This window comes from Canis lupus, chromosome 29, assembly GCF_011100685.1.
Source record: "Canis lupus familiaris isolate Mischka breed German Shepherd chromosome 29, alternate assembly UU_Cfam_GSD_1.0, whole genome shotgun sequence".
NCBI classification, from domain to species: domain Eukaryota; kingdom Metazoa; phylum Chordata; class Mammalia; order Carnivora; family Canidae; genus Canis; species Canis lupus.
The window spans coordinates 41,804,624-41,828,093 of record NC_049250.1 but is presented as its reverse complement, the minus strand read 5'-3'; the positions used below and the strand labels follow the sequence as shown (position 1 = coordinate 41,828,093).

At 40.3% G+C, this 23,470-nt stretch overlaps 1 protein-coding gene across 5 annotated transcripts in view; it reads right to left on the bottom strand.

Annotated features, from left to right (window-relative positions):
* Positions 1–23,470, bottom strand: part of CPQ (carboxypeptidase Q) — a 339,320-nt gene that overhangs the window by 302,006 nt on the left and 13,844 nt on the right. For all 5 annotated transcript variants that reach the window (XM_038579831.1, XM_038579832.1, XM_038579829.1 and 2 more), the window contains exon 2: positions 16,245–16,712. In XM_038579831.1, coding sequence (XP_038435759.1) covers positions 16,245–16,677 — 433 coding nt within the window. In that variant the 5' untranslated portion in view covers positions 16,678–16,712. The remainder of the gene's footprint in view (positions 1–16,244; positions 16,713–23,470) is intronic.

The window sequence follows — 23,470 nt, the reverse complement described above, 5'->3', positions numbered from 1 at the left end:
CAACCCTATCATCTACTGTCTTCGGCCAAGGTCCCTCCCGGCCTTTCTCTCTGTGATATCACTATGGTTTTTCTTAGACTCAGACTTGAGAGCTTTGTCATCTTTGATTGCTCCCATTCCTCATCTCTCGTATCCAAAATGTATTAATTGATCTCTATTTAGTAATATGTGGTTCTCCACTTATGAGGCCATTATTCCTCCAAACTATTACTCCCTCCATATCTGAATTCCCTCTGGTATTTCTCCTTTCCCATCCATTTGTCACAGAACCAAAAGAATGTGTTCCGGAAAACAGTCCTTCAAAAATTCCCCTACTTGTAAGTACACAGTAGTTCCCACTGGCAATAAATCTAAGCCTAGGATAGGGCTTCCACCGCTGCAGACATCATCTTGCCTCCAATATGTCATCTATATGCACCTCTCGGAAATGCCATACACATTACCTTGTCAGGTATCTGTAATAAGTAACGATCAGCAACAAAATGTACTTCTCAAGGTCTTCTTGGGAGAATTCCTATAGGATGTGGTCCTAAAGAAAATCTGACAATTCTTTTTTTTTTTAAAGATTTTATTTATTTATTCATGAGAGACACAGAGGGAGAGAGAGGCAGAGACACAGGCAGAGGGAGAAGCAGGCTCCATGCTGGGAGCCTGATGTGGGACTCGATCCCCGATCTCTGATCCCCAGGATCACGCCCTGGACTGAAGGCGGCGCTTAAACCGCTGAGCCACTGGGGCTGCCCCTAATCTGACAATTCTTAAGCCCAATAGCAACTGACAAGGATTAAATACAATTTAACCAATTCTGACAATTTCACCCTCAATTTCCTTCAGAAAAATTTCCTTCATATGGGCCCCAGTGGTTTACTGATCACGCACTTTGTCGTTCAGGCCTTGAGCATCTAATACATTTACCAGTAGTTGATCCAAAACTTCTATGCCATCTATTTCTAAAGAAGACAAATTTTCTTAATGTTTTCCTCAGAGAGTTTCAATTTAATGATATAAAGCTCTGAAACTTCCTGGAAATTTCCCATTCAGTCTTTCAAGACAAAGGAAATGAAGAATGTAAGGAGTCCCATAAGGCTTTGGCCTACTGAGCTCCCCTGAAGAAATTCCAAGTACCTTCCATTCATTGATGTTATTGCATTTTCCCAATAGCCATCAAAATGGCACTGATTCTTAGGAAACCATCTTCACTGTGAAATTCATCACAAAATTTTTCTTTACTGCTATGAGTACAAAATATGTACTCACCAGCTTACTTCAGGGACTGTAATTCTAAGAATACAGCGGGGCTGTCAAAGAGGATTTTTACGGACTAAGAAAAAGATAGAAATTCCAGTTAAATCTAGAGCAATAACTTGACACAACTGCAAATACATCAGCCCTGGACCACCCTGTTGGTGAAGCTATGAACCAGAAACTGGCAGAAAGAAAACAAAAAGAGACAAAAACAGAGAGTCCAAACCAAAGAAAAAGACAGAGGAGAGTGAGATAAAGGAACAGAAAGAAAAGCAGAGACGGTGGGTAGAGAGAAGTACAGAGAAAAAGACAGAGACAAGCAGAAGAAATAAACAGAGACACAAAGAGAAAGAGAAAAAGGAGAGACAGAGAGAATCCCAACTATTGAGAAGAAATACCTAAATCTTCTAGTTCTACACAATGCGAATTATGACCTTCTGATCACTGAACACATTTCTTAAATTCACCGGCACATCAGGTATCAAAAACCTGTTCTTATTGGCCAGTGATCTTTTCTTTTAGGAAAAAGGATCCAGGGAGACTTGCTAAAGAAAAGGAAAGGATGAAATGTGAGCAGGGGAAGGACGTCTATTAGACAGGAAACCTGGGTACTATCAACCCGCGTTACTTTAGCAGGACGTCTACAGAGCACATCATCCATACGTTTAGAATCTCAAAAGAAAACCTCTTCCCAAAAGATTTTTCATGACATTAAACATTGGGAATATCACTAACGCGATCTAAAGGTCTGACTATACTAAAGTCCCTACAAAGCATATGAAAGAGACCTCATTCCTGCCTCCAGAGGCTTTGAAGCTAAGAAGACAACAATGGCAGAGATAAATATTATATGAAAACTATAAACACGTAAGTAACAAGTCAAGATTTCACATTGTATAAGCATAAATCTGAGTGAATGTCATAAGATTATGGGTGAAGAAGAAACCAGATAATGCTTAAAAAGTAAAAGAGAAACAACTTCCTTTTCTTTTGGAAAAAAATGACAAATTACCCAAATACCTACCTTCACTTCATGCCTCAAGTGCCAAGTGGATTTTTGTCTTTAATATCAAACGCAGAGGCCAGGTTAATTACACTCCTTTAATTCAGAATATACCATCATCACTGGCCTATTCAAGGCAAATCTTTTTTATTTGCTTGCTTTTTTTTTTTTTTATAAATTTCTATTTATTTATGATAGTCACACAGAGAGAGAGAGAGAGAGGCAGAGATACAGGCAGAGGGAGAAGCAGGCTCCATGCCGGGAGCCCGACATGGGATTCGATCCCAGATCTCCAGGATCAGCCCTGGGCCAAAGGCAGGCGCCAAACCGCTGTGCCACCCAGGGATCCCTATTTGCTTGCTTTTAAAACTTATTCTCACTTAACTCCATTCTTCACTCTCACCTCTGCCCCATGTCCTAAGTGGACAACTTGGGTGCATGCAAAATTGTATTTATATGTATGTAAATGTATTATGCACTTCATTCTATTTTTTACTATTTTTACTCAGCTTTATGTATGTAAGATCCATCCGTGTTGCTACTCATGTATTCGTCTGTTGACTCTAACTTCTGCAAAACATTCCCTGGGAGGCATCCACCACATCTAACATGTCTACTCTCCTGGTGAGGAACCTCCAGATGGACTCAATCCCCACAAATAAGGCTATAATAATTATTTTTGTGTATGTACCCTTAGGTAACTCGGTGAAAATTTCTTTGGAAGATATACCAAGGAAGTGAATTACTGGGTCATTGAGTATAAAAATATATTTAAGTCGGCTAAATACTACCAGTATGTTCTCCAAAATGGTGTCACCACGCTCCCCGCCTACCAATCAAGGCATGAGGGCTCCGATGCCCTCACAAACCCACCGACACCTTCTACATCTCTGCTGTAAAAATTTCTGATTATTTTTAAAATTTGCATTGTTCTGATTACTAATTAGCTGAGCTCTCTCTATACCCACATTAGCTGTTAGGTTTCCTCTTCTTTAAATTGTTTATTTAGAACCTTTGCCTATTTTTCCATTAGGATTACTGCTTTTTTATTTTTAAACTTTTTTTTTTTTTTTTTTTTTTTTTAGTTTATGATAGGCACACAGTGAGAGAGAGAGAGAGAGAGAGAGAGAGAGAGGCAGAGACACAGGCAGAGGGAGAAGCAGGCTCCATGCACCGGGAGCCCGACGTGGGATTCGATCCCGGGTCTCCAGGATCGCGCCCTGGGCCAAAGGCAGGCGCTAAACCGCTGCGCCACCCAGGGATCCCTGCTTTTTTATTTTTGATTTCCGATAGTTCATAGTGCACGTATAACAATTTCATAACAATTTTAGACAGCGTTAAGATCTTCTCCCATTTTGCCCTCTAACAGCTTTCGTCATGGTATCCTTCACTGTAGAAATCCTTAATTCCGACACAATCAAATTCAGTAATGTTTTTGTTTTATGGTTTGTGCTTCCTAAGCTGGGTTTGTATGAGAGTCTGAAGGCACGTAGGAGAAATAGATGTGGAAGCCCCATTCTTAAGGAAACAGTCAAGAGGGTAATAGAAGCACCTGGGATGTGAGCAGAAATAGTCACCATGAGGCAAGGTGAACAGGAAAGTCTCTTGGGAAGGCAAGACTTGGGACAAGGTTCTATCAAATATTAGCTACGTGACCTTGAACAAAGTGCTAAGCTTCCCAGAGCCTGTCATCTGTAACATGTGAACAATACCTAGCCCAAAAGACAACGTAAGTAAAAGAATCTGCACAATGACTAGTGTATAAAAAGCATTCAATAAATGTGAGTCTCTGTGCCTCTTCCCCCACATTCCTACTCCTGCCTTGATGCAAAGAGAAAATTTGTAACCTCTGACCCTTTGGCAGTGGATCCTTCAGCTGATCCCATACCTGCAAATTCCAAGAATCACCTGTAGATACGGGCTCTCTAGAATACTTTTGCTCACACTGTGATTAGATATCAGACAGATTAAGCCCTGAAAAAAAAAAAAAAACCTGAAAATGCTATTTCCCTGATGAAACTAAAGGAGGAGAACAGGACAGGCGCAAATAACTAATTATCTGATGATGGGGCCTTGTGCACAGATTAGTTAGCACTTCACTAAGAAATGGATCGAAATTATTGGCTGTAGAATGTCTTCCTTTGGTAGATGTGTTAAGAGCATGCAGGAAGGCTATTTTAAGTTCCTATGAGATGAATACAATAAGAGTTTGCAATATGCTTAAGCTGCACCTTTCTAGACTTTCCAATCCATGCTCTTTAAATTTTCAGAAAGAAGAGACTGTGGCAAACAATCTAATCATGATGAGATTGATGTTCATTTACCCTTCTCTTTGCTGTGTGCCTCTACTTTACATTCACGCCAAAGCTTATTGCTATTTGGATATGACAAAGACATAAAAGACATACAGAAATCACATAGGGCTAAAGAAAACTTGTTTGAGTGTGAAGAAGCTTTTTAAATATTGCTTTTAAACGTGTTATATTTATCACAATCTATTTATCAGATCAAATGGGTATTTTTTTATTTTTATTTTATTTTATTTTATTTTTTTAATAATAAACTTATTTTTCATTGGTGTTCAATTTGCCAACATTTAGCATAACACCCAGTGGCTCATCCCGTCAAGTGCCCCCATCAGTGCCCGCCAACCAGTCACCCCCACCCCCCACCCACCTCCCGTTCCACCACCCCTAGTTCGTTTCCCAGAATTAGGAGTCTTCCATGTTCTGTCTCCCTTTCTGATATTTCCTACCCATTTCTTCTCCCTTCCCCTCTATTCCCTTTCACTATTATTTATATTCCCCAAATGAATGAGACCATATAATGTTTGTCCTTCTCCGATTGACTTATTTCAATGGGTATTTAATATGCATCTATTACATACCAGGCACCGAGCCTAGTGCTAAAGGAGGCACCCAGGTAAGATGTGGCTTTGACTCTGGAGGAGGTCACAGTTTCTCAGCCAGGTAGGACCACATGAACAATCGACTTCAATAAATTGTGATCATTGCATAATATAGGCGAAGTGCTAAGAGAATAGAGAGGAAAGAACGATTAAGCTTACTAGGTTTGGATTCAGGGAAAACTTAAAGATCCATTTTAAATGAATCTTTACAAATGAGTAGGAATTCTCCAAGCAGAGAAGGGTTGGGTTGGGTTGGGTTAAGATCAAGGTTAGGGTGAAGGTTCGGTTAACCAGAGGTCCAGGAAGCAGAGTTTAAGGCAAAGAGGTATGAACCTGTCAAGGCAAGAGGGGTTAGGCCCATGCAGCTGAAGCATAAGGTGTGTGGCTAGGGAGGAACTAGGCATAAGCCTATAAACAGCCTGGGGCCACTTTTTAGAAGGTTGTAAGAATTCGAACTATACTGCAAACAATGAAAAGATTTTAAGCAGGGGAGCAGCACAGTGTGATCCATATTTTACAAAGACAATTGAAGCAGCGGTATTGAAATGGATCAAAATGAAACCGGGGTCAGGAGGATCAATTAGGAGATGATTATAACACTAGTCAGGAGCTCTTAGGTCCTGAATTCCGATGCTACAGTGATGATGGAAAAAAAAAAAAAGAGTCATGGGTGACATTTAAGGCTTGGTGACCAACTGAATGTTGGAGCAAGACCAATGGAAAGAACTCATTCAACGAATGTCTCTTGAAGCTTTTCCGTGCATGAGACATCGTGCTAAGGAGTAGGGCAAAGTTCCCCAACTTCAACAAAATTGGAGTTTTGGAATGGATACGTGTTTGTTGAGGGGAAAAAAGATGCCTGTTCTGTCCATTATGGGATGTTTAGCACTTTTCCTAGCCTCTACGCACTGAAGGCAGGCAGGATCCTGTCTCAGTCACAACTACCAAAGATGTGTTCAGACATTGCCAAATTTCCCCTGGGAAGAAAAACTGCCCCCCATTGAGAACTCCTGAAACCGAGATCTCTAAATCCAAGAGGCTTATTATCTGGTAGAGAAATGCTTCTGATATAAGCTTATATAGGGTACAGGAAAAGCAGAAGGGAGGAAGAGGTCAATACTTGTTTGGGGATGAGCAAGCACAGAAAAAGTCTCCATAGAAGAGACATTTGAGCTGAATCCTTAAATATGGTCTTTCCAGGCAGAGAATAAAAACATGAAAGCAAGTTACCATCTCAGACATTAGATTTGAGGCTCCAAGCATGGGTGCCTGGGTATATGGTAACATCATTAACGAAGATGAGAAACAAAGGGGAGATAGGATGATGATGAGTGTGTGGGACTTGTAGAACACTCAGGGGTTCTTGGAACTGCAGATGCAAGTCAGGCACACATACGTACAATTAAAAGTCATAAGTATATAGGTGGCACCTAAAGCCATGGGACTGGATTATAACACTTAAAACGTTTATAGGTGGAAACTTTGGAAACACCAACATTTAAGATGCGGCCTAGGAAAGAGAAGCATCCAAAAGGACACAGCAGAAAAGATGAAGGAGAGAGCCCGTTTGAATTTATATGGCAAACCTGACAATCACCTAGAACATTTCTCTTCAACCCACCAGGATGTCCTGTGAAATGATGCCCCCTACTTCATCTCATGATTACTCTCCCCTATATTCTTTTTAGTCCATTTAAAGCCACTCTAATTCATTTGCTAAAAGGACCAAACTGCTCTTGGTGGTGTTACGTGTACTCTATAACCAATGGCTATACTTTTTTTTTTACTTGGTTTATTTATTTATGCAAAAATACTTCCTAACACGTTGTTATCAAAGAGGCATAATGAAATGAGCATTGTACTAGGTATGGACAACTGGCTTTCAACATCCATTCCAACTTCCTTTAAATGTGATTTCTTGGGTCGCCTGGGGTGGCTCAGCAGTTGAGCGTCTGCCTTTGGCTCAGGGCGTGATCCTCAAGTCCCATATGGGGCTCCCTGCATGGAGCGTGCTTCCCCCTCTGCCTGTGTCTCTGTGTCTCTCTCTGTGTCTCTCATGAATAAATAAATAAAATCTTTTTTTTTTAATGTGCTCTTCTGTATATAAAGATTAAAAACATAAAAACTAAATTTCTTCCTCAGCTAGGGTTCTGGAAGGAAGCTAAGTGTCACCAGTTTTATGTACTGGAACAAGATCTGGCAGGCACAATTAGGTTAAAAGCTTCTTTCTACTGCTTCTACTAATTCAGAGGAAAGCACAATGGTGCGATGTCTGGCTTTTCTACAGCAACTCTCTGATAAAAGCCATTGCTTAATCTAAGAAAAGCAAGAGCAATCTTGGTAGCCTAGTTCTACAGAATGGTTCTCAAATTCATTCCTGAAAAGCCCAAGTTATGAGCAAGTCTGCATTATGAGCTTTCCCAATAATTCCGAAAGCAATTTAAAATCCTATAATATACCCATATGTGCTTTAAATTTAAATCCAGTTAGAGTGGTTCCACGACTAAATATGAACTGCTAATCCATTCTATACATTAAGCCCAGTCTGTGGCTCTCTCTACCTCTCTTCCTCCCACTCCTAAATCATCTCCGTGAAGACATGAAGTACACATACTTTGACGTGACACAGCAGAAGGACCAATCCACACAGCCCAAAATCTACGTCCAGTTTGACTGGATTCTTAACTTCCTAAGTGCCATTTCAAAGAGCAAGTCACCCACCAGTCTGGAAACCATGAGGCTGATGTTCCAAAGTCTGTGCAAACTAAGCTAAAGAACTCAGCTTTTTAGAGCACTTTGATAGGGCTGCAGGAGCATAAATTAATCGATTTTGCTATTTTACAGTCTTTTTTTTTTATTTTTTTTTTTATTTTACAGTCTTTTAACTATACTCCAGGGATAGCTAGCTCTCTTCAAAAATGGGAAATAAATAAGCTCTTAAGAAGAAATGAAAAAGGAGATAATGAATCAATAAAAACCATATCAATAGCTTCAAAAAATCAATTTGAATCAGGTGACAATCAAAGAATTTAAATCTTTACTATGTAATAAGTTCCTATACATCAATTAGAAAATCATTAAAGTAGCAATAAAAAAGTAGGCAAGGGATATTCATAGATAATTTAAAGAAGAAAAATACAAGCTATCAATAAATTTATGAATATATTAGTCTCACCAATAAACAAAGAAATACAAAATAAAATAATAGTGAAATGCATTTTAAGCCAATCAAAATGGCAAAGATTAGAAAAAAATATTCAATGCATAGGAAGACACAGGGATTAGGATATTAAGATACCCTGCTGACAGGACAATAGATGTATATAATCTTCTAGAAAACAATTTAACAAATATATCAAGAGCCTAAAAATATCAATATTTATATTAAAATTTTGAATAATTAAATATACTATTTACATTGTATTATAAATTTATATTATAATGTTACATAAATTCTACTCTATTAACATTTCACATAGTTAAAAATACTTGGATAGAAGAAATGGTTTCTAAGAACATCATTTGCACTTTTTATATCTATAGGAGCAGTTTCAAAGTTATTTTTTGCCACCCTCTTAGACCTCCTAAAATATCCCAATCATTCTTCTCTTTCTGATATTCATCAAAAACAAAAAACTCTCCTTTAAAAATCTATTCTTACCTCTGTATTAAAGGATTTGTATATGTATCTGATCTGAAACAGTAGGAAAAAAGGAAGAAGGAAATAATCGATAGTCCAATAAAAGGGTTTTGGTTATGTTATCTATTGTATATTTGTATTTTGTAACCATTAGAATTTATTTCCAAGGATATTTATTAGTATATAGTAAATGTCCATATATATGGCAAAAAAGGATTCAACATATATATATAGGATTCATATATATATATATATATATATGGTTTCATCTCAAATTTATAAAACAAAAATATGGGGTGTCTGGGTGGCTCAGTCGGTTAAGCATCCTATTCTTCATTTTGGCTCAGGTCACAATCATGAGATTGACCCCATGTGATTCTGTGCTTAGCAGAAAAGACTTCCTGCTAAGTCTTGAGACTTGCTTGAGATTCTCTTCCTCTCCCTCCTCTACCCCTGCCCTGCTCACACACGCATGTTCTAACATAAATAAATAAATCTTTAAAAAAATAAATAAAACAAAAATATATATGCATATGGAAAAATTAGAAAAATTAAAATCTTGGCAATGACTATGGGAGAAAAGATCACAGATGATTTTTATTACTTTTACATTTATGTACATGTTTTCTATAATGAGCCAATACTGATTTTATAATCAGAAGAAAATCTAAGCAGAGCACGACAGGTCAACATCATCAATCCCTTGGGGCCCAGGGACTGTGTAACGAGACCTGCGGAGTACGTCTACTGAGGAAGGGCTAACAACATTCTGCCCCAAGCTTCTCTTTCTTGTCCATATATCAGCCTTTCTTGGATTTGGCTGCTGTTTCCTTCTTCCACTCAGTCCATTTAAACCTCAGGTCTGCTCTGTTATCTCGAGATTGACTTGAAATTATACTTTCTCTTGTCTTGCTTCTAAGTTTTGCTCAGCACCTTCATCTTACTTGGCCCACTTGCCTCGGTCTTCATCCAATTCTCCATAGATAATTCGCCAAGCCCTGACCCTGACACACAAATAAACTAACATATGGTGTGATACTCAACTCTAGAATTCAATGGGAAAAAAAACAAAAAAAACACCTCTGGTTATATAAGGAATCCGCTCTGGAGCATATGCCCAGGAGAACCCCTGCTCTCATGAACTTTAGCTTCATGGATCCCTTGTGGATTCTCATAAAAACTACAACCTTCTCAACCTGGAAGAGGCGGTACGGATTCAAATGTCAGACATCTTTCATTTTACAGGTGACAAAATTAAGGTGCATAGAGATTAAAAGACTGGACCAAGGGCACTCAACTCCTTGGTGGCTAAATCAAGGACACAGCCCGGGGTTCCTAAGAGATGAGCTCTGCACCACACTACCTGCACTTCGAGGTCCCTTTATGTTGACTTCACACTATCCCTGCGGGAACTCTTTCATACCTGGTTCAGCCTAACTCTCCAGTGTCTTCAGAGCTGAAAATAGCCCAGTTGCCAGACAACGGTTTATCTACCTTGAGCCGCATGGAATAAGGAGTGGGGTGAAAGTGAGTCTTGGAACACTGCAATAGATTCTAGTGAGTAAAATTCACCTCCCCTGGGTTTTGAAGGCCCCAGGAGCAATCAGCAACTTGGCTTAGTTTTCAATACAAGGCAGATAGCCAAGGAAGATCAGGCCCAGCTACAGATGGGAAATGAGGATAAGAAAGAAAGAGGAGTGAAAAAACATGTCCAAAAAGGAGGCGCAGACACCAATACATTCTGCTGTCACGGTACGGGTATCAGCAGCTTTTGAGACAGATTGGTTTCAGCCAGGTGGCTAAAAAGGGAAACCTTAAAAATGAAAATAACATGAAAGTATTTGTGTGTGAGGCAATATCGCCTAATAACTAAAAGCACAGACTCTGGAGTCTGACAGTTGGCCTCTCACTAGTTGTGTAACCGTAGGCAAACTGCCTCACCTCTTGGAGTCTGGTTTTCTCATCTATAGAAAAAGAAAAGAAAAAAAAAAAAAAGCTAGAGCTTTTAAGAGAGTTGGAAAGGCTTAAAAAGGAAGAAGTTATACACAATCTGGTGCCTAACACAGATTACTGCATAACAGAGGCAACTCAATAAAACTCGTGGTTGACACCCAGGCTGAGGGGTTCCCCTAATACCTGAGTGGTTGACACCCAGGCTGAGGGTTTCCCCTAATCCCTCAGTGGTTGACACCCAGGCTGAGGGGTTCCCCTAATCCCTCAGTGGTTGACACCCAGGCTGAGGGGTTCCCCTAATTCCTCAGAGGTCACCTGTTCACGCAGCCTCAGAGAAGTCAAAACAGACTATCCTAGTGGTACTCCAGAATGGTGGAGTGAGAAACTTGGCATATCTGTCCTTTTAACTGAGAAAAAAATTGCTATTTAAAAAAAATCACTGAAGGTCTCTCAAAATTGTTTTAAGGGCCTATAGCAAATGGAGAAACATTCATTCAAGAAAAACCACTAAATCTGAGAATAATGAGAGTCTATAGCATGTGGGCCACAACCTGGTTCTTTCTCCCATCCCCAGCTCCATGTTACACAACACTATTACGGGCGTTCTGCTCCAAAAGGGCTGAGGCCCTATTCCTCTACCTAGCCCCAACTCAGATGGTAGAAATCCTACCCTAAGTATAGCCACCAAGAGGACTTGGGCCCAGATCATCTGTCTGCCTCAGCTCACTCGTAGGCAGAGGTCCCATGGTGGGAAAGGCAAGTTGAGAAGACCAGGAGCTACCACCCTCTCCTTCTAGCACCTTCAAAGGAAATCACCCTGGGAGAAAAAGACCCATCATCACTGTGCCTAGCTCCTGGGAAGTAGCAGAGAGGTTCTCCCAGAAAAGAGGCAAGCAAAGAAAAGGAAGAGCTTTGCAGTTTTTACCCAGGACAGGGACTGTATTTGGAGCAGAACACAGAGCATTCCATGCCTGAGGCTGTTGTTGAAAACAATGGAGAGCTTGGTAGAAAACAATGAAAGGAGTGCTAGGAGCTTCACGATACTGCTCGTTCCAAGCAAAATGGCACCGCAATCCAAAGTTTAACAGAAAGAACCAGGAGAAGAAAACAACCAAGAAAAGCCCCCTCGGGATCACAGTAAACCCTGGTGATTGGAAAAGCTATGCACATGTTCCTACTCAAGAACAATTAAAACAGGACATGGGTCAGATGGAAAATCTTTCCCAAACTGTACACAGATCCATCAACAAAGGACAGAAACTTCACTGGCATAAGAGGCTTACGCACAAACTCTGACCAAACATGAGCTGAAAAATAAACTGTTCTGATACATAGGAAAATATTGTTAAGCAAGACAATAATAAAATCACATGGATTCTAGCAAGCTGGAAGAGTCTGTGCATGCCCAAGGCTGTACCCTCTCAAGGCTGATGGTAGAGAACTTCCAAGCTACTAGGCTGTAGCTGAACTTGGGGCAAAAACATAAACTCCTCAAGTTTTAATAAACAGCCCCAAGCCATGCGTTCCTCTAACACTAGATGGTAAAAATATAACCGACTAATGAGATCTGTGCACAATCTTTGACCAGTAAGTAGTTTCTGGGGATCCGGGACTGAGTCCTAGGGAGCCAGACGAAAAGAAAAAATGGGGGGGGGGGGCACTCTAAACAGAGACATCAGGATCTGCACACTGGGAGAGAAACAGACTTCACACAGTCCGACCAAATGATTAAACAAATAAAGGGCAAAGCAAATGACAAAAACAACGTCAACCTCCACTGGGCAGGAGTAGGAAAGGGAGAATCAGTATTGAGAGCTGCTGGAATACATTATTTTAGATATTTAGGTTTCAACAACAACAACAAAAATTATGAGACATGAAAAGAAATAGGAAAGTGATCAATACATAGGATAAAAAGCAGGCACTAGAAACTGCCTTTGAGGGGGCCCAGTTGTAGGATATATGAGAAAAAGACTTCAAAGCAACTTTTATAAGTATGTTCAATTAAAGGAAACCATACTTAAAGAACTAAAGGGAAGTATGATGATAACGTCTTCGCAAATAATGAATATCAGTAAAGATATAAAAATTGCAGAAAAAAATTCTGGAGCTAAAAATTATAACAACTGAAAAGAAAAATTCAGTAAAGGGGATCAACATTATATGTTGATTATTATATAGTATAGTATATACTATATATACATATACTTAGTGTATGTAAGCTAGCAAAAAAAAATCAGTAAACTTGATAGATTGATACAGGATATATAATCTAAAGAATAGAAAAAAAGGGAGAAAAGTGAGAACTTCAGAATAATTAACACACCATTAAGTGCACCCACATATTCATAGTGGAAGGCCCAAAAAAGCAAAAAAGGATAGAAAAATATTTATAGAAATAATAGCCAAAAACTTCCCAAATTGATGAAAAGCACTGACACACCCATGAAGCTCAACAACCTCCAGGAAAGAAAAAAGCAAAGAGAACCACACCTAGATACATTAGAATCAAAATGATGAAAACCACAAATAAAAAGAAAATCAGTAACTGCAAAATGACTCACCACAGACAAGGGAATCCCAATAACATTAACAAACAACTTCTCATCAGAAACAGCAGAGACCAAAGGACAATTGATGACAAATTCAAAGCACTGGAAGTAAAAAACTATTAACCAAGAATCTTATATCCAGTAGAACTATGTTTCAGCAATGAAGATTAAATAAATAGATAAGAATGGATAAAAGGCTGGAGAATTTTCTAACAGACCTGCTTTGAAAAAAATAATAAAACTCCAGAGAATTCTTTAGGTTGAAAGCAAGTGACACCAAACAGTAATTTGGATCCTTATCCTCACAAAAATAAAAATACCTATAAGGAAATACTGTAAATAACCATATGCCAACAAATTACATAATTCAGGTAAAATGAATAAATTCCTAAAAAGATCCAAACTACTAAAACTGACTTGAGAACAGAAAATATGAATAGATCTATAACAGGGAAAGATATTAAATTAATAGTTGACAATCTTCCCAGAAAGAAAATCCCAGGACCAGATGGCTTGTGAATTCTACCAAAAATTTAAAGAATTAATACCAATCTTTCACAAACTCTGCCAAAGAATAGAAGACCAGGCAGTACTTTCCAACCAATTATTTGAGTCTAGAATTATCCTAACACCAAACCATGTAAAGACATCACAAATATACAAAATAAAACTACAGACTAATATCCCTTATGAGTATAGATGTAAAACACTCGACATAATAAAGGCAAACTGAATTCAGTAATACATTGAAAAGATTATATGTTATAACCAAGTGGAATTTAGCCCAGGAATGCAAAGTTGGTTTAACATCTGAAAATCAATTAATATAACACACCCAATTCAACGAGGAAAGAAGAGTCTTTTCAATAAATGATGCTGGGATAACCGACTAACTACATGCAAAAGGATAAAGGGGACTACTACCTGACACCGTATATAAAAATTAATTCACAGACCTAACAGTAAGAGCTAAAACTATAAAACTCTGAGAAGACAATATAGGAAGAATCTTTGTGACCTTGGTTTAGGCAAAGTTTTCTTAGATATAACACCAAAAGCACAAGCAACAACAACAAAAATAACTCAGGTAAGTTGTACTAAATCAAAAGTAAAACATCTTCTGCAGCAATATTACCATCAAGAAAGTGAAAAGGGGAATCCACAGAATGGTAGAGAACATTAGTAAGTCATCCATCTGATAAGGGACTTGTATCCAAAATATATGAAGACCTTTTTACAACTCAATAAAAATAGCATAATTTAAAATTGGGCAAAAGATTTGAATATTTCTCCAAAGAAGATACGCAACTGACCAATAAGAACATGGGTAGGTGCTCAACATCGTTAATCATTAAGTAAATGGGAATCGTAACCACAATGAGATACCTCTTCATGCCCACTAGGATAGCCATAACCAAAAGGACGGACAACAAGTGCTAAGTATGTGTAAAAATTGGAATAACATTAGTACAAATGTAATGTATCACTATACATCACTCTGGAAAAGAGTAGCAGTTCCTGAAAAAGTCCATCATATAGTTACTATGTGACCCAGCAATTCTACTCCTTGGTAGATACCCAAGAGAAATGAAAACATATATCCATAGAAAAACTTATGCATGAAAGTTTGTAGCAGCATCATTCATAATAGCAAAAGATAAGGAAAAAAAAAACAAATGTCCATCAACCGATGAGTGATTGATAGATAGATTAGATAGATAGATAGATAGATAGATAGATAGATAGATAGATAAAATGCGGTACATTCGTAAAATGGAATATTATTCAACAATAAAAATGAATTAAGTATTGATTCATGCTACAACACGGATAAACCTGGAAAACATTATACTACATGGGAAAAGCCAATCACAAAAGGCCACATGGCATAGTATTCTGTTCATGTGAAATACTCAGAATAGGAAAACCCACAAAGATAGGAAGAAAATTAGTGATTGCCTTAGACTTAGGAGGGAGAATGGGAGGCATGCGAAGTAATTGCTAGTGGGTATATTTCTTTTTAGGGTGATGAACATGTTCTACAATTAGATTGTAGTAATTGCGACACAATTCTGTGAATATACTAAAAATCACTGAATTGTAGATTTGAAATGGGTGAATATTACGGTAAGGTAATTGTATCTCAAAAAAGATGTTTTTGTTTTCATTTTTATTTTTAACTGACCGTCTAATCCTATACTGGGTCTTTCTTTTGGCATCAGAGAAGGTCAAAACTTCCTATAAACTTTTTTAGAGAATGTCAACTAGTCCCTGCCATAGAAAAGAGCCTGTGAATACTGGAACAGTCTATGGGACAACAGTACATGACTGGCCCACGACGGGCAGCTCGCTGGCGGAGCAGTTATATATCCCTGGTCTGCTCGTTTATACCGTCTGACGAAGCTGAACTAGGGTGCTGATACGTAGAGGTAGAGATTCACCCTGGATAATTCCTTGTGTTTGAGGTCTCCAGTTCTGTAAAAAAACCAATGAAATCTTCCCCATGTGTAAAGATCTGTTCCCTACTTAATCAATTCTAAAAATTTCTGTACATTGAGGCTGCTTGGAGGAAGTTATAGGTTTTCTCTCCTACGCACATTCATCGCAATGCTCTACAGAACGAAACTAGTGTTACGCCAGCTACAAGTTGCTAAGTGAGAGGGCTGATAAATATCATGGCCCAGTCGTTGCAGATCTTCATTTAAAAAGTGACCCCGCATAATAAGCTTTCTTTCGGAAAGAATCAGAAGAAAGAAAGGGAAGAGAGAAGAAGGGAGAAAAATGAATCTAAGGGTAGAGCACTCAGCAAGCCGATAGGATGAGAAGGGATTTTATCTTATCACCTAAATCATAATATGAATCCCACATACTGTAATCCCCTATGTCCCATGACACTAGTTTTATGACGCACACAGCAAATTGATTTGAAAAAGCGAAAAATACCTTCTGGGGGAGTCCCAATGCTGCTGCCAAGACCCAAGATAGCCATCCTGTGAATCCTTGGCTCCAGCATCACAGCAGATTCTTCTCCCCTTTCCCAGTGGGGTATTTTGACTGGCTCCAAGTGGACGTTCTCCAGCCCGTCTTCCCGCAGGTTCTGGTACATGATTTGGATGGCTTTCTCCAGGCTCCTGGAGCCGCTTGGTCTGGGTCCAACGGTATCAACCAGAAGTGCCAGTCGCTCATAGGACCTGTTCTGGGCTTTGCCGTAAACAGCAAGGTCGATGATTGCTTTAGCCACATCTCTGTAGCTGGCTATTTCTTCCTTTATTTCTTGAAAAGTCCTCCGAGAGATGTCATTCTTATATATCGGCTTCCCAGAGCTCAGGGATAGAAGGTGAACCACACCGACAAACGTGAAAAGAAGGAACTCCATGGATTTCCTCCAGTTGGTTTTCCTCCTAAAATAGTCTACACAAGTAAGAAACATGTTTTAGGGGTTAAGAACCTCATGTTATCTGCCCATAACCCAGGGACTGCTTTTCAAACGGGAGGCCCCTTCCCTTCCCAACCACTGCCCAACTTCCACCATCAAATTCAGGCACCATAAGTCCCAGGAATGAAGAAGGAAAGAGGCCGTGATGGCTTCACAGGCAATATTTAGTAAAACCACCCAGTCACATGATACCTACGGATCCCGTTTAAAATATGCTAAAGGGTTAAAATAAGACAACTAGGAAAGAGAGAAAGAAATGGTGTCAGCAGTGTGGTGGCAGTGACGGCCCAAAACCAGACTCTGCTGCCCCTGCCTCCAAACAGAATATGATCCAAGTGGGTTTTAGAGTTGCCTATACCTGACAGGCTCCTTCCTCTCGGCCTGTTGAGCTCGTGCATTGAGGCCTCTGCAGATACCGTCTTTCTTGGCGCTCGCCCTAATCCCACCTGCCACATATTTAATCCTCACAACAACCCAATGAGATAGTTTCCTAATACTACTTTCAAGTTTTTTTAAGATCTATTTATTTATTCCTGAGAGACACAGAGAGAGAGACAGAGACCTAGGCCAAGGGAGAAGCAGGCTCCACGCAGGGAGCCCGACATGGGACTCGATCCCAGGACCCCGGGGTCACACCCTGAGCCAAGGGCTCAACCACTGAGCCACCCAGGAGTCCCTTATTTCATTTTATAAATGAGGATCCTGGAATAGCAACAGATTACATGAATTGCCATAGACAGTTATTTCAATTTAAATTGATTTAAATGAAATACAATGTTTAGTTTTTCAGTCATACTAGCCACATTTCAAATGCTCGCTAGCCACATGTGGCTAGTGGCTACCATTTCGGGCAACACAGACATAACACTTCCATCATCATAAAAAGTACTATTGGATGGAATTAATTCATCTTTACATACAATTGACTAGATAATTGTACATTTGTCAAATTTGATGATTGATAAATGGTGCCTCTCTTTGTATGTCTCTTTTATTCCATTGTTCTAATTCACGCTGCTGTGCTTTGCAAAAGAATCAGTTTGCAACAAATCTGAAATCTTAAAAACTGGCCTTTCCCCAAAGAAAATTTGAGAATCACGGTCATAAACTACTGTATTAAAGGGATAAATTCCAAAGTCAGCGAGTATACAAGGCCTTTCAAAATATGGCTCCAGCAACAATTACAATCTCATCCCTCCACATCCCCTCTAGACCACACAAATAATTTCATTCTTTTTTTAAGGTGTTTGTCGTTGTTGGTGGTGGTTTTTTGTTTTTGTTTTTGTTTTTTGTTTTGAGGGAGAGCGAGGACATGAGCTGGGGGAGAAGCAGAAAGGGAATCTTAACAGGCTCCATGCTCAGTGCAGAGCCCGACACCAGGCTTGATCTCAGCTCCCCGAGACCATGACCTGAGCTGAAACCAAGAGTCGGATGCTTAACCCACTGAGCCACACAAAAGTTTTCATTCTTTTTCTCATTCTTTCTTCCTCTCTCTCTCTCTCAAACATATACACACCCATCCCTTAGGGAACCTTCTAGATACTGCGGCTGGCCCAAATTGAGATGTTTTCTAAGTGTAAAATACACACCCGATTTAACCTTTAAAATCAAATACTTCATACGTAAGTATGAAAAAAACAAATGTTTCAGATGTATTAAAGAAAATATATTATCATTCACCTATTTTATATTTTAATGTGAAATTTGAAATTTTTGACTTACATATTTATATTTATATTGGACAGTAATGCTTTAGCTGCGTTGAATTTAACACTGTTCTTCCAATACCCAGGCCCTTTCTTAACTCTGATCTCTACATATTTTCCTTCTCTTTTCCTGCAAGACCCTTCTCCTCACCCTACTCCTCCTCTTCTGACAAGTGTCTCCACTCATTATTTAATGAAAATGCTCTAAAAACCATCTCTTCTATGGAATCTCACTAAACACCATTCCAGAGTTATGTGCACCATTTTCCATGCTTCTGTAATAATTAATAATATTATAAATGAATATACTTGTTTATGAATTTGTCTCTACTACTATTGAAGTTAAGTAGGTTAAATTATTCATCATTGTACCTTCAATCATTACACCCATGTGTAAAGACTTTTCAGTACATTTTTACTTAAGGTATGAATGATCCCTTAATGTCTCTAGGTCTTAAAGTACCTGTCTTGCCTCCTTTACAAAGAACCTAAAGGAATAAGAACTTCCTATCATATTTTAAATATTTGGGGGCATCTGGTTGGTTCCATGGTTGAGTGTTTGTCTTTGGCTCAGGGCGTGACCCTGGGGTCCCGGGATTGAGTCCCACATCGGGTTCCCTGCATGGAGCCTGCTTCTCCCTCTGCCTGTGTCTCTGCCTCTCTCTGTGTGTCTCTCTCATGAATAAATAAAATACTTTAAAAATATTTTTTTTTAATTATGAAAACTATACATTGCTGTTGCTCTCCTTTTTCTTATAACTATTTATATGCAAGGTTCTTGGTTTCTATAGTCACCATTCCTGATGCTTGTTTTTAAAAGCTGTATTTTCTTAAACCATTAAAATATTTCACCAGATTGCAATTTATTCTTCAAAGTATTTTCTTTCAATGTGTTGTTGGTGCAAAAAAAAAAAAAAAAAGGAAAAAAGGTTAATAACACATCTATCAACTAACACTAACACTACCCATGAGTATCTACTTCATTAAAAATTAAAAATTCTCTAAGTAACCCTTAAACATTAACTATTTCATAATACATTTCTAGTGATGGCTTAGAATCATACAATGGCAAAATCATGGAGATACAGGAGAGCTCAAGAATCCCTAGTCCAGACCCTTGTTTTGTAGAAGCAGAGCCCATGCCATGAATTCCAGGTGGCAAATATAACCAGCAAGTACAATCAAATAGGTAACTGGACCAACTAGTACAGCCTTCCCGGAGGATTACGTATTGTTTCCTTATAGAAAACTATACGCATTTACATATAATAGAAATTCAGTGAAGGACACCCAAAGGCAGTCTGAGGAGCAAGTAACTATAATAAAACATATGTACTCAAACAGTCTCATCCACAGAGTAGCACCAGAACACAGAGAAGAACAAAATCTCATGAAAAGCGATAGAGAGGACCTGACATCTCAAGACAGACTCAAGTACTGGTTCCACAGGCAGAGAAGGAGCGACCACCGGGCCATCATCCCCAGGTCACGTTCTGGTTAGAAGATATGTTCAGAAAATAAGTGCCTGCATCTATCATTTGTGCATCTTTCTGCATATATGTCAACTGAGTTAACAGAAAACATGCCATTTAGATAATAATTCTTAAAAAAAAAAAAATTCTTAGTGCCTGCTAATATGGTCAGTTAAATTAATTTCAACACTAAAAATGATGTAATTGCTTTAAAACAGAAACCGGTGCCTGTGAGTGTTCCTCTTAATGACTATGCTTTATCTTCACATCCCACAAATGCAAAAAAAAAAAAAAAAAAAAAAAAAAAAGCTTATTTTAAAAGTAGTTTAATGTAAAAGATGATGATTTGTTGCCTTTCAATGGACCAGTTTTGCCCTGAATATAACGTTGGTACTTTAGAAAGTTTATTAAGATCAAAGACACAAACCAATGAACTACATGAGAAATCCCCTCAAACACTTGACATAAGTAAACCTAAATCAAAGTTGATTCTAAACCTGGTTTTCCCCAGAACATACTCTGAAAATTACCGATGTAATTCTTGGCTAAAATGCATAATTATACATCTCTTCAATAGAACACTGCAAGAATCTTTTATTTTTATTGTTTTTAGGAAGGCCTATTAGCCCAACTAAGATAGGTTTTTGTTGACAAATAGTAGAAAATAATTGTTGCTAACAGTACATGGTGGGGGAGGTTATAAAAACCGAAGAAGGTATTGCTATACCACATTCCACTTAAGAAAAACGCTGTAAATATATATGTAATTTATGATATGTAACTTAAAAAAAGGATGTATTTATTTATTTATTTATTTATTTATTTATTTAAACTTTATTTATAAACAAATAAAAGGAGCACGAGTTGGGGGGGTGAGCACCAGGGGAAGATGGAGAAGCAGGCTCTCCCCTGAGCAGGGAGCCCGATGCAGGGCTCTATCCCAGGACGCCAGGATCATGACCCAAGCTGAAGGCAGATGCTTTACGGACTGAGCCACCCAGGCTCCCCTAAAATATATAACTTTTTTAAAGACGGAGACTGCAATCCAATATGTAATTTACATATTCCTAGCAGGAAATAGAGATCTATAATAAAAATTAAAATAGTGAAATATAGAGACAGAAGAAAGCCAAATAAAGGCCAATATAGTCCAGAAGTTTTCTCCTAATTCACACATTTAGGGTCACCATACACCAAAGAATTCATCCTGGGCCTGGAGGCAATTCACATGAGAAGAATGATCAAAGGCACCAGTTTGTTTTCATGAAGGAATCAAAAAAAACACCAGCCCTCCTCAGGGTGAAGACACAGGCCAAAAGTAGGCATGCTGTGGTGTATGAAATCAAGAAGGGTTCTGACGACACAAATGTAGGTTTACTCGCCCGACCTTTTCACGTCAGAACTAGGAGACAGTCCTGGTAGGTGACGGCTCATTTTGGGAAAATCAAAATGTCCAAGTTTTCACAATGAGTGGTAGCCACGTAACCAGTTCGCCCAAGAGGGGAACAGATTTGATAAAGTCATGAATGATGCAGTCGCCGGACGTTGTGTCAGGACACCCCCACGCGCTGGCCCACGGCCCAAGCAAGGGTCCCTGAGGGGTCACCGGAGGCTCTGCTGGTCTGGAAGGTGTTGGTGTGCCCCAGCTCAGGAATACTAACACCCCCGCCCTGTCGTTTCAGGGACGGGACGTTAAGCAGGCTATAGTAGTTGTTGTTATTATTGTTATTATTGTTATATTATTATTCTGCAAAGGGAGAAAATAACTCTGTAGTAAGCAACAAAGTCAAGCCAGCACTACTCATATTAGACCATCTCGTCTTTATTAACCGTAAACAGTCGTCTGTTTGGGGTCAACAGTTGTCTGTTTGGGGTCATAACCTCGTCTCCCCATCCATTCAGCCAAGGCTTACTGACCACCTAGAGGCACGGAGAGCACATCCACGGCCTAGAGAGCCTGGGGCATGGGGGGCACAGGTGGCACCTGCCGGTCCCTAGGGCAGCCATGGGCTCCGGGAGCGCAGAGGCGAGGGGACCGGGGGCCAAGCTGCAGCCGAGGCCCAAGGACCCGTGAAGAGCCCGGGAGGGGCAGCGGGGGGACCAGGGGGACGGGCTGCCTGGGGAGCCTCCTGGTGAAGCTGAGGCCACAAGAGCAGCACACCGGCCACACGGCGCTCCCCGCGTCCCGGGCTCCGGGAGAGGCAGGGCAGCGAGGGCAGCAGGGGCAGCGGGGGCAGCCGGTTCCTCCAGGTGCCCCCGGGGGCAAGGGCAGCACCTAAGGCTCCCCCGGAATCTGCCCTGACCGAAAGGTGACCCACGCTCACCAACGATGCGCTGGGCAAGCGATTCATTTACAGAAACACCCAAGATCTTCCTCCGTTTAAAATCCCTAAGTACTAGCTGACAAAAAAAAAAAAAAAACAAAAACAACAACAAAAAAAAACCAAACATTTTTTTAAATCAAAAAAGAAAAAATCTAGTGCGCTCTTCAACAATCACAGAACATTCGAAACGTCTCTGCTTCAACTGTGCCTTTTCCAAAAATACCCTTTATTTTCTTATACAAAGGTCGGAGTCATTGTTCCTTTATCTGAATTGAAACTATAAAAATATTAACTATTATACCCTTCAGAATCTTAAGCAACTATTTTTAAACCCATGCGGTCTCATGCCTTTGAGTCCAGAAAGCTCTATATTCAAAGGAAATTGGGAGCATTATTTGAAAAAGACTCGCCTTTCATATACTGACTTCATGATCCGTAGTCACAGATGATCTCTTTCATAAGAAGAGATAAAACTCTTCATCATGTCACTTTCATTCTGTTCTACTTAAATCTGGGAGCAAACTAAAGCAAAGCCAACTTTTCTCCGACCGTGAATTATTTTCTCTCTGATAATAGGTTTGAACTCTGAGGAAACCAAACAAGATCCTTGGCTGCTATTTCTGAACAGCGTCCCTGGAATATCACCTGCTCAGCCCGGCTCGGGCTCCGGGCACGGCCGGGCCAACAGACGGGGCGGAAAGGGCTGCGGCGCAGAGGGCGCCCGGCGGCAGGGGGAGGTCGGGCGCGGGGCCTCCACCGACGGTTGATGGGGCCACGCTTCCCCGGCCCGGACGCGCTGCGCACAGGAGGGCCTCCTAGGCCCCGAGCCTCCCGCTGCTCAACAGGGTCCCGGGCACGACCTTGGCCCTTGGGCTCCGCTGTGGAGCGGGAGGCAGTGGCAAGAGCAGACGCGCTCAATCCCGGCCGTGGAAGCTCACTGGCCCTGCCAGCACGCCACCTTTGTCGTGGTCGCCGGGCACCTCTTGGGGACCCTGGGCCTTTACTGCACCCAGAGGTCCAACAGCGCTGGCCTCCCGGCGCACAGACCTTACGTCGGGTCAGTCGCCCGTTCAGCCGCTGGAGGAAGCTCGGCGGGAACCAGGCCACAGGAAGGCCCACGTGGCATCAGGAGGAGAGGACACGCAAGCACGACTCCGCTGCCACCCCGAGCGGCCCCACTGGCCTGGTGCCCGGCTAGGCCCCTTGCTTCCTTGCCGACCAAACCTCCTAT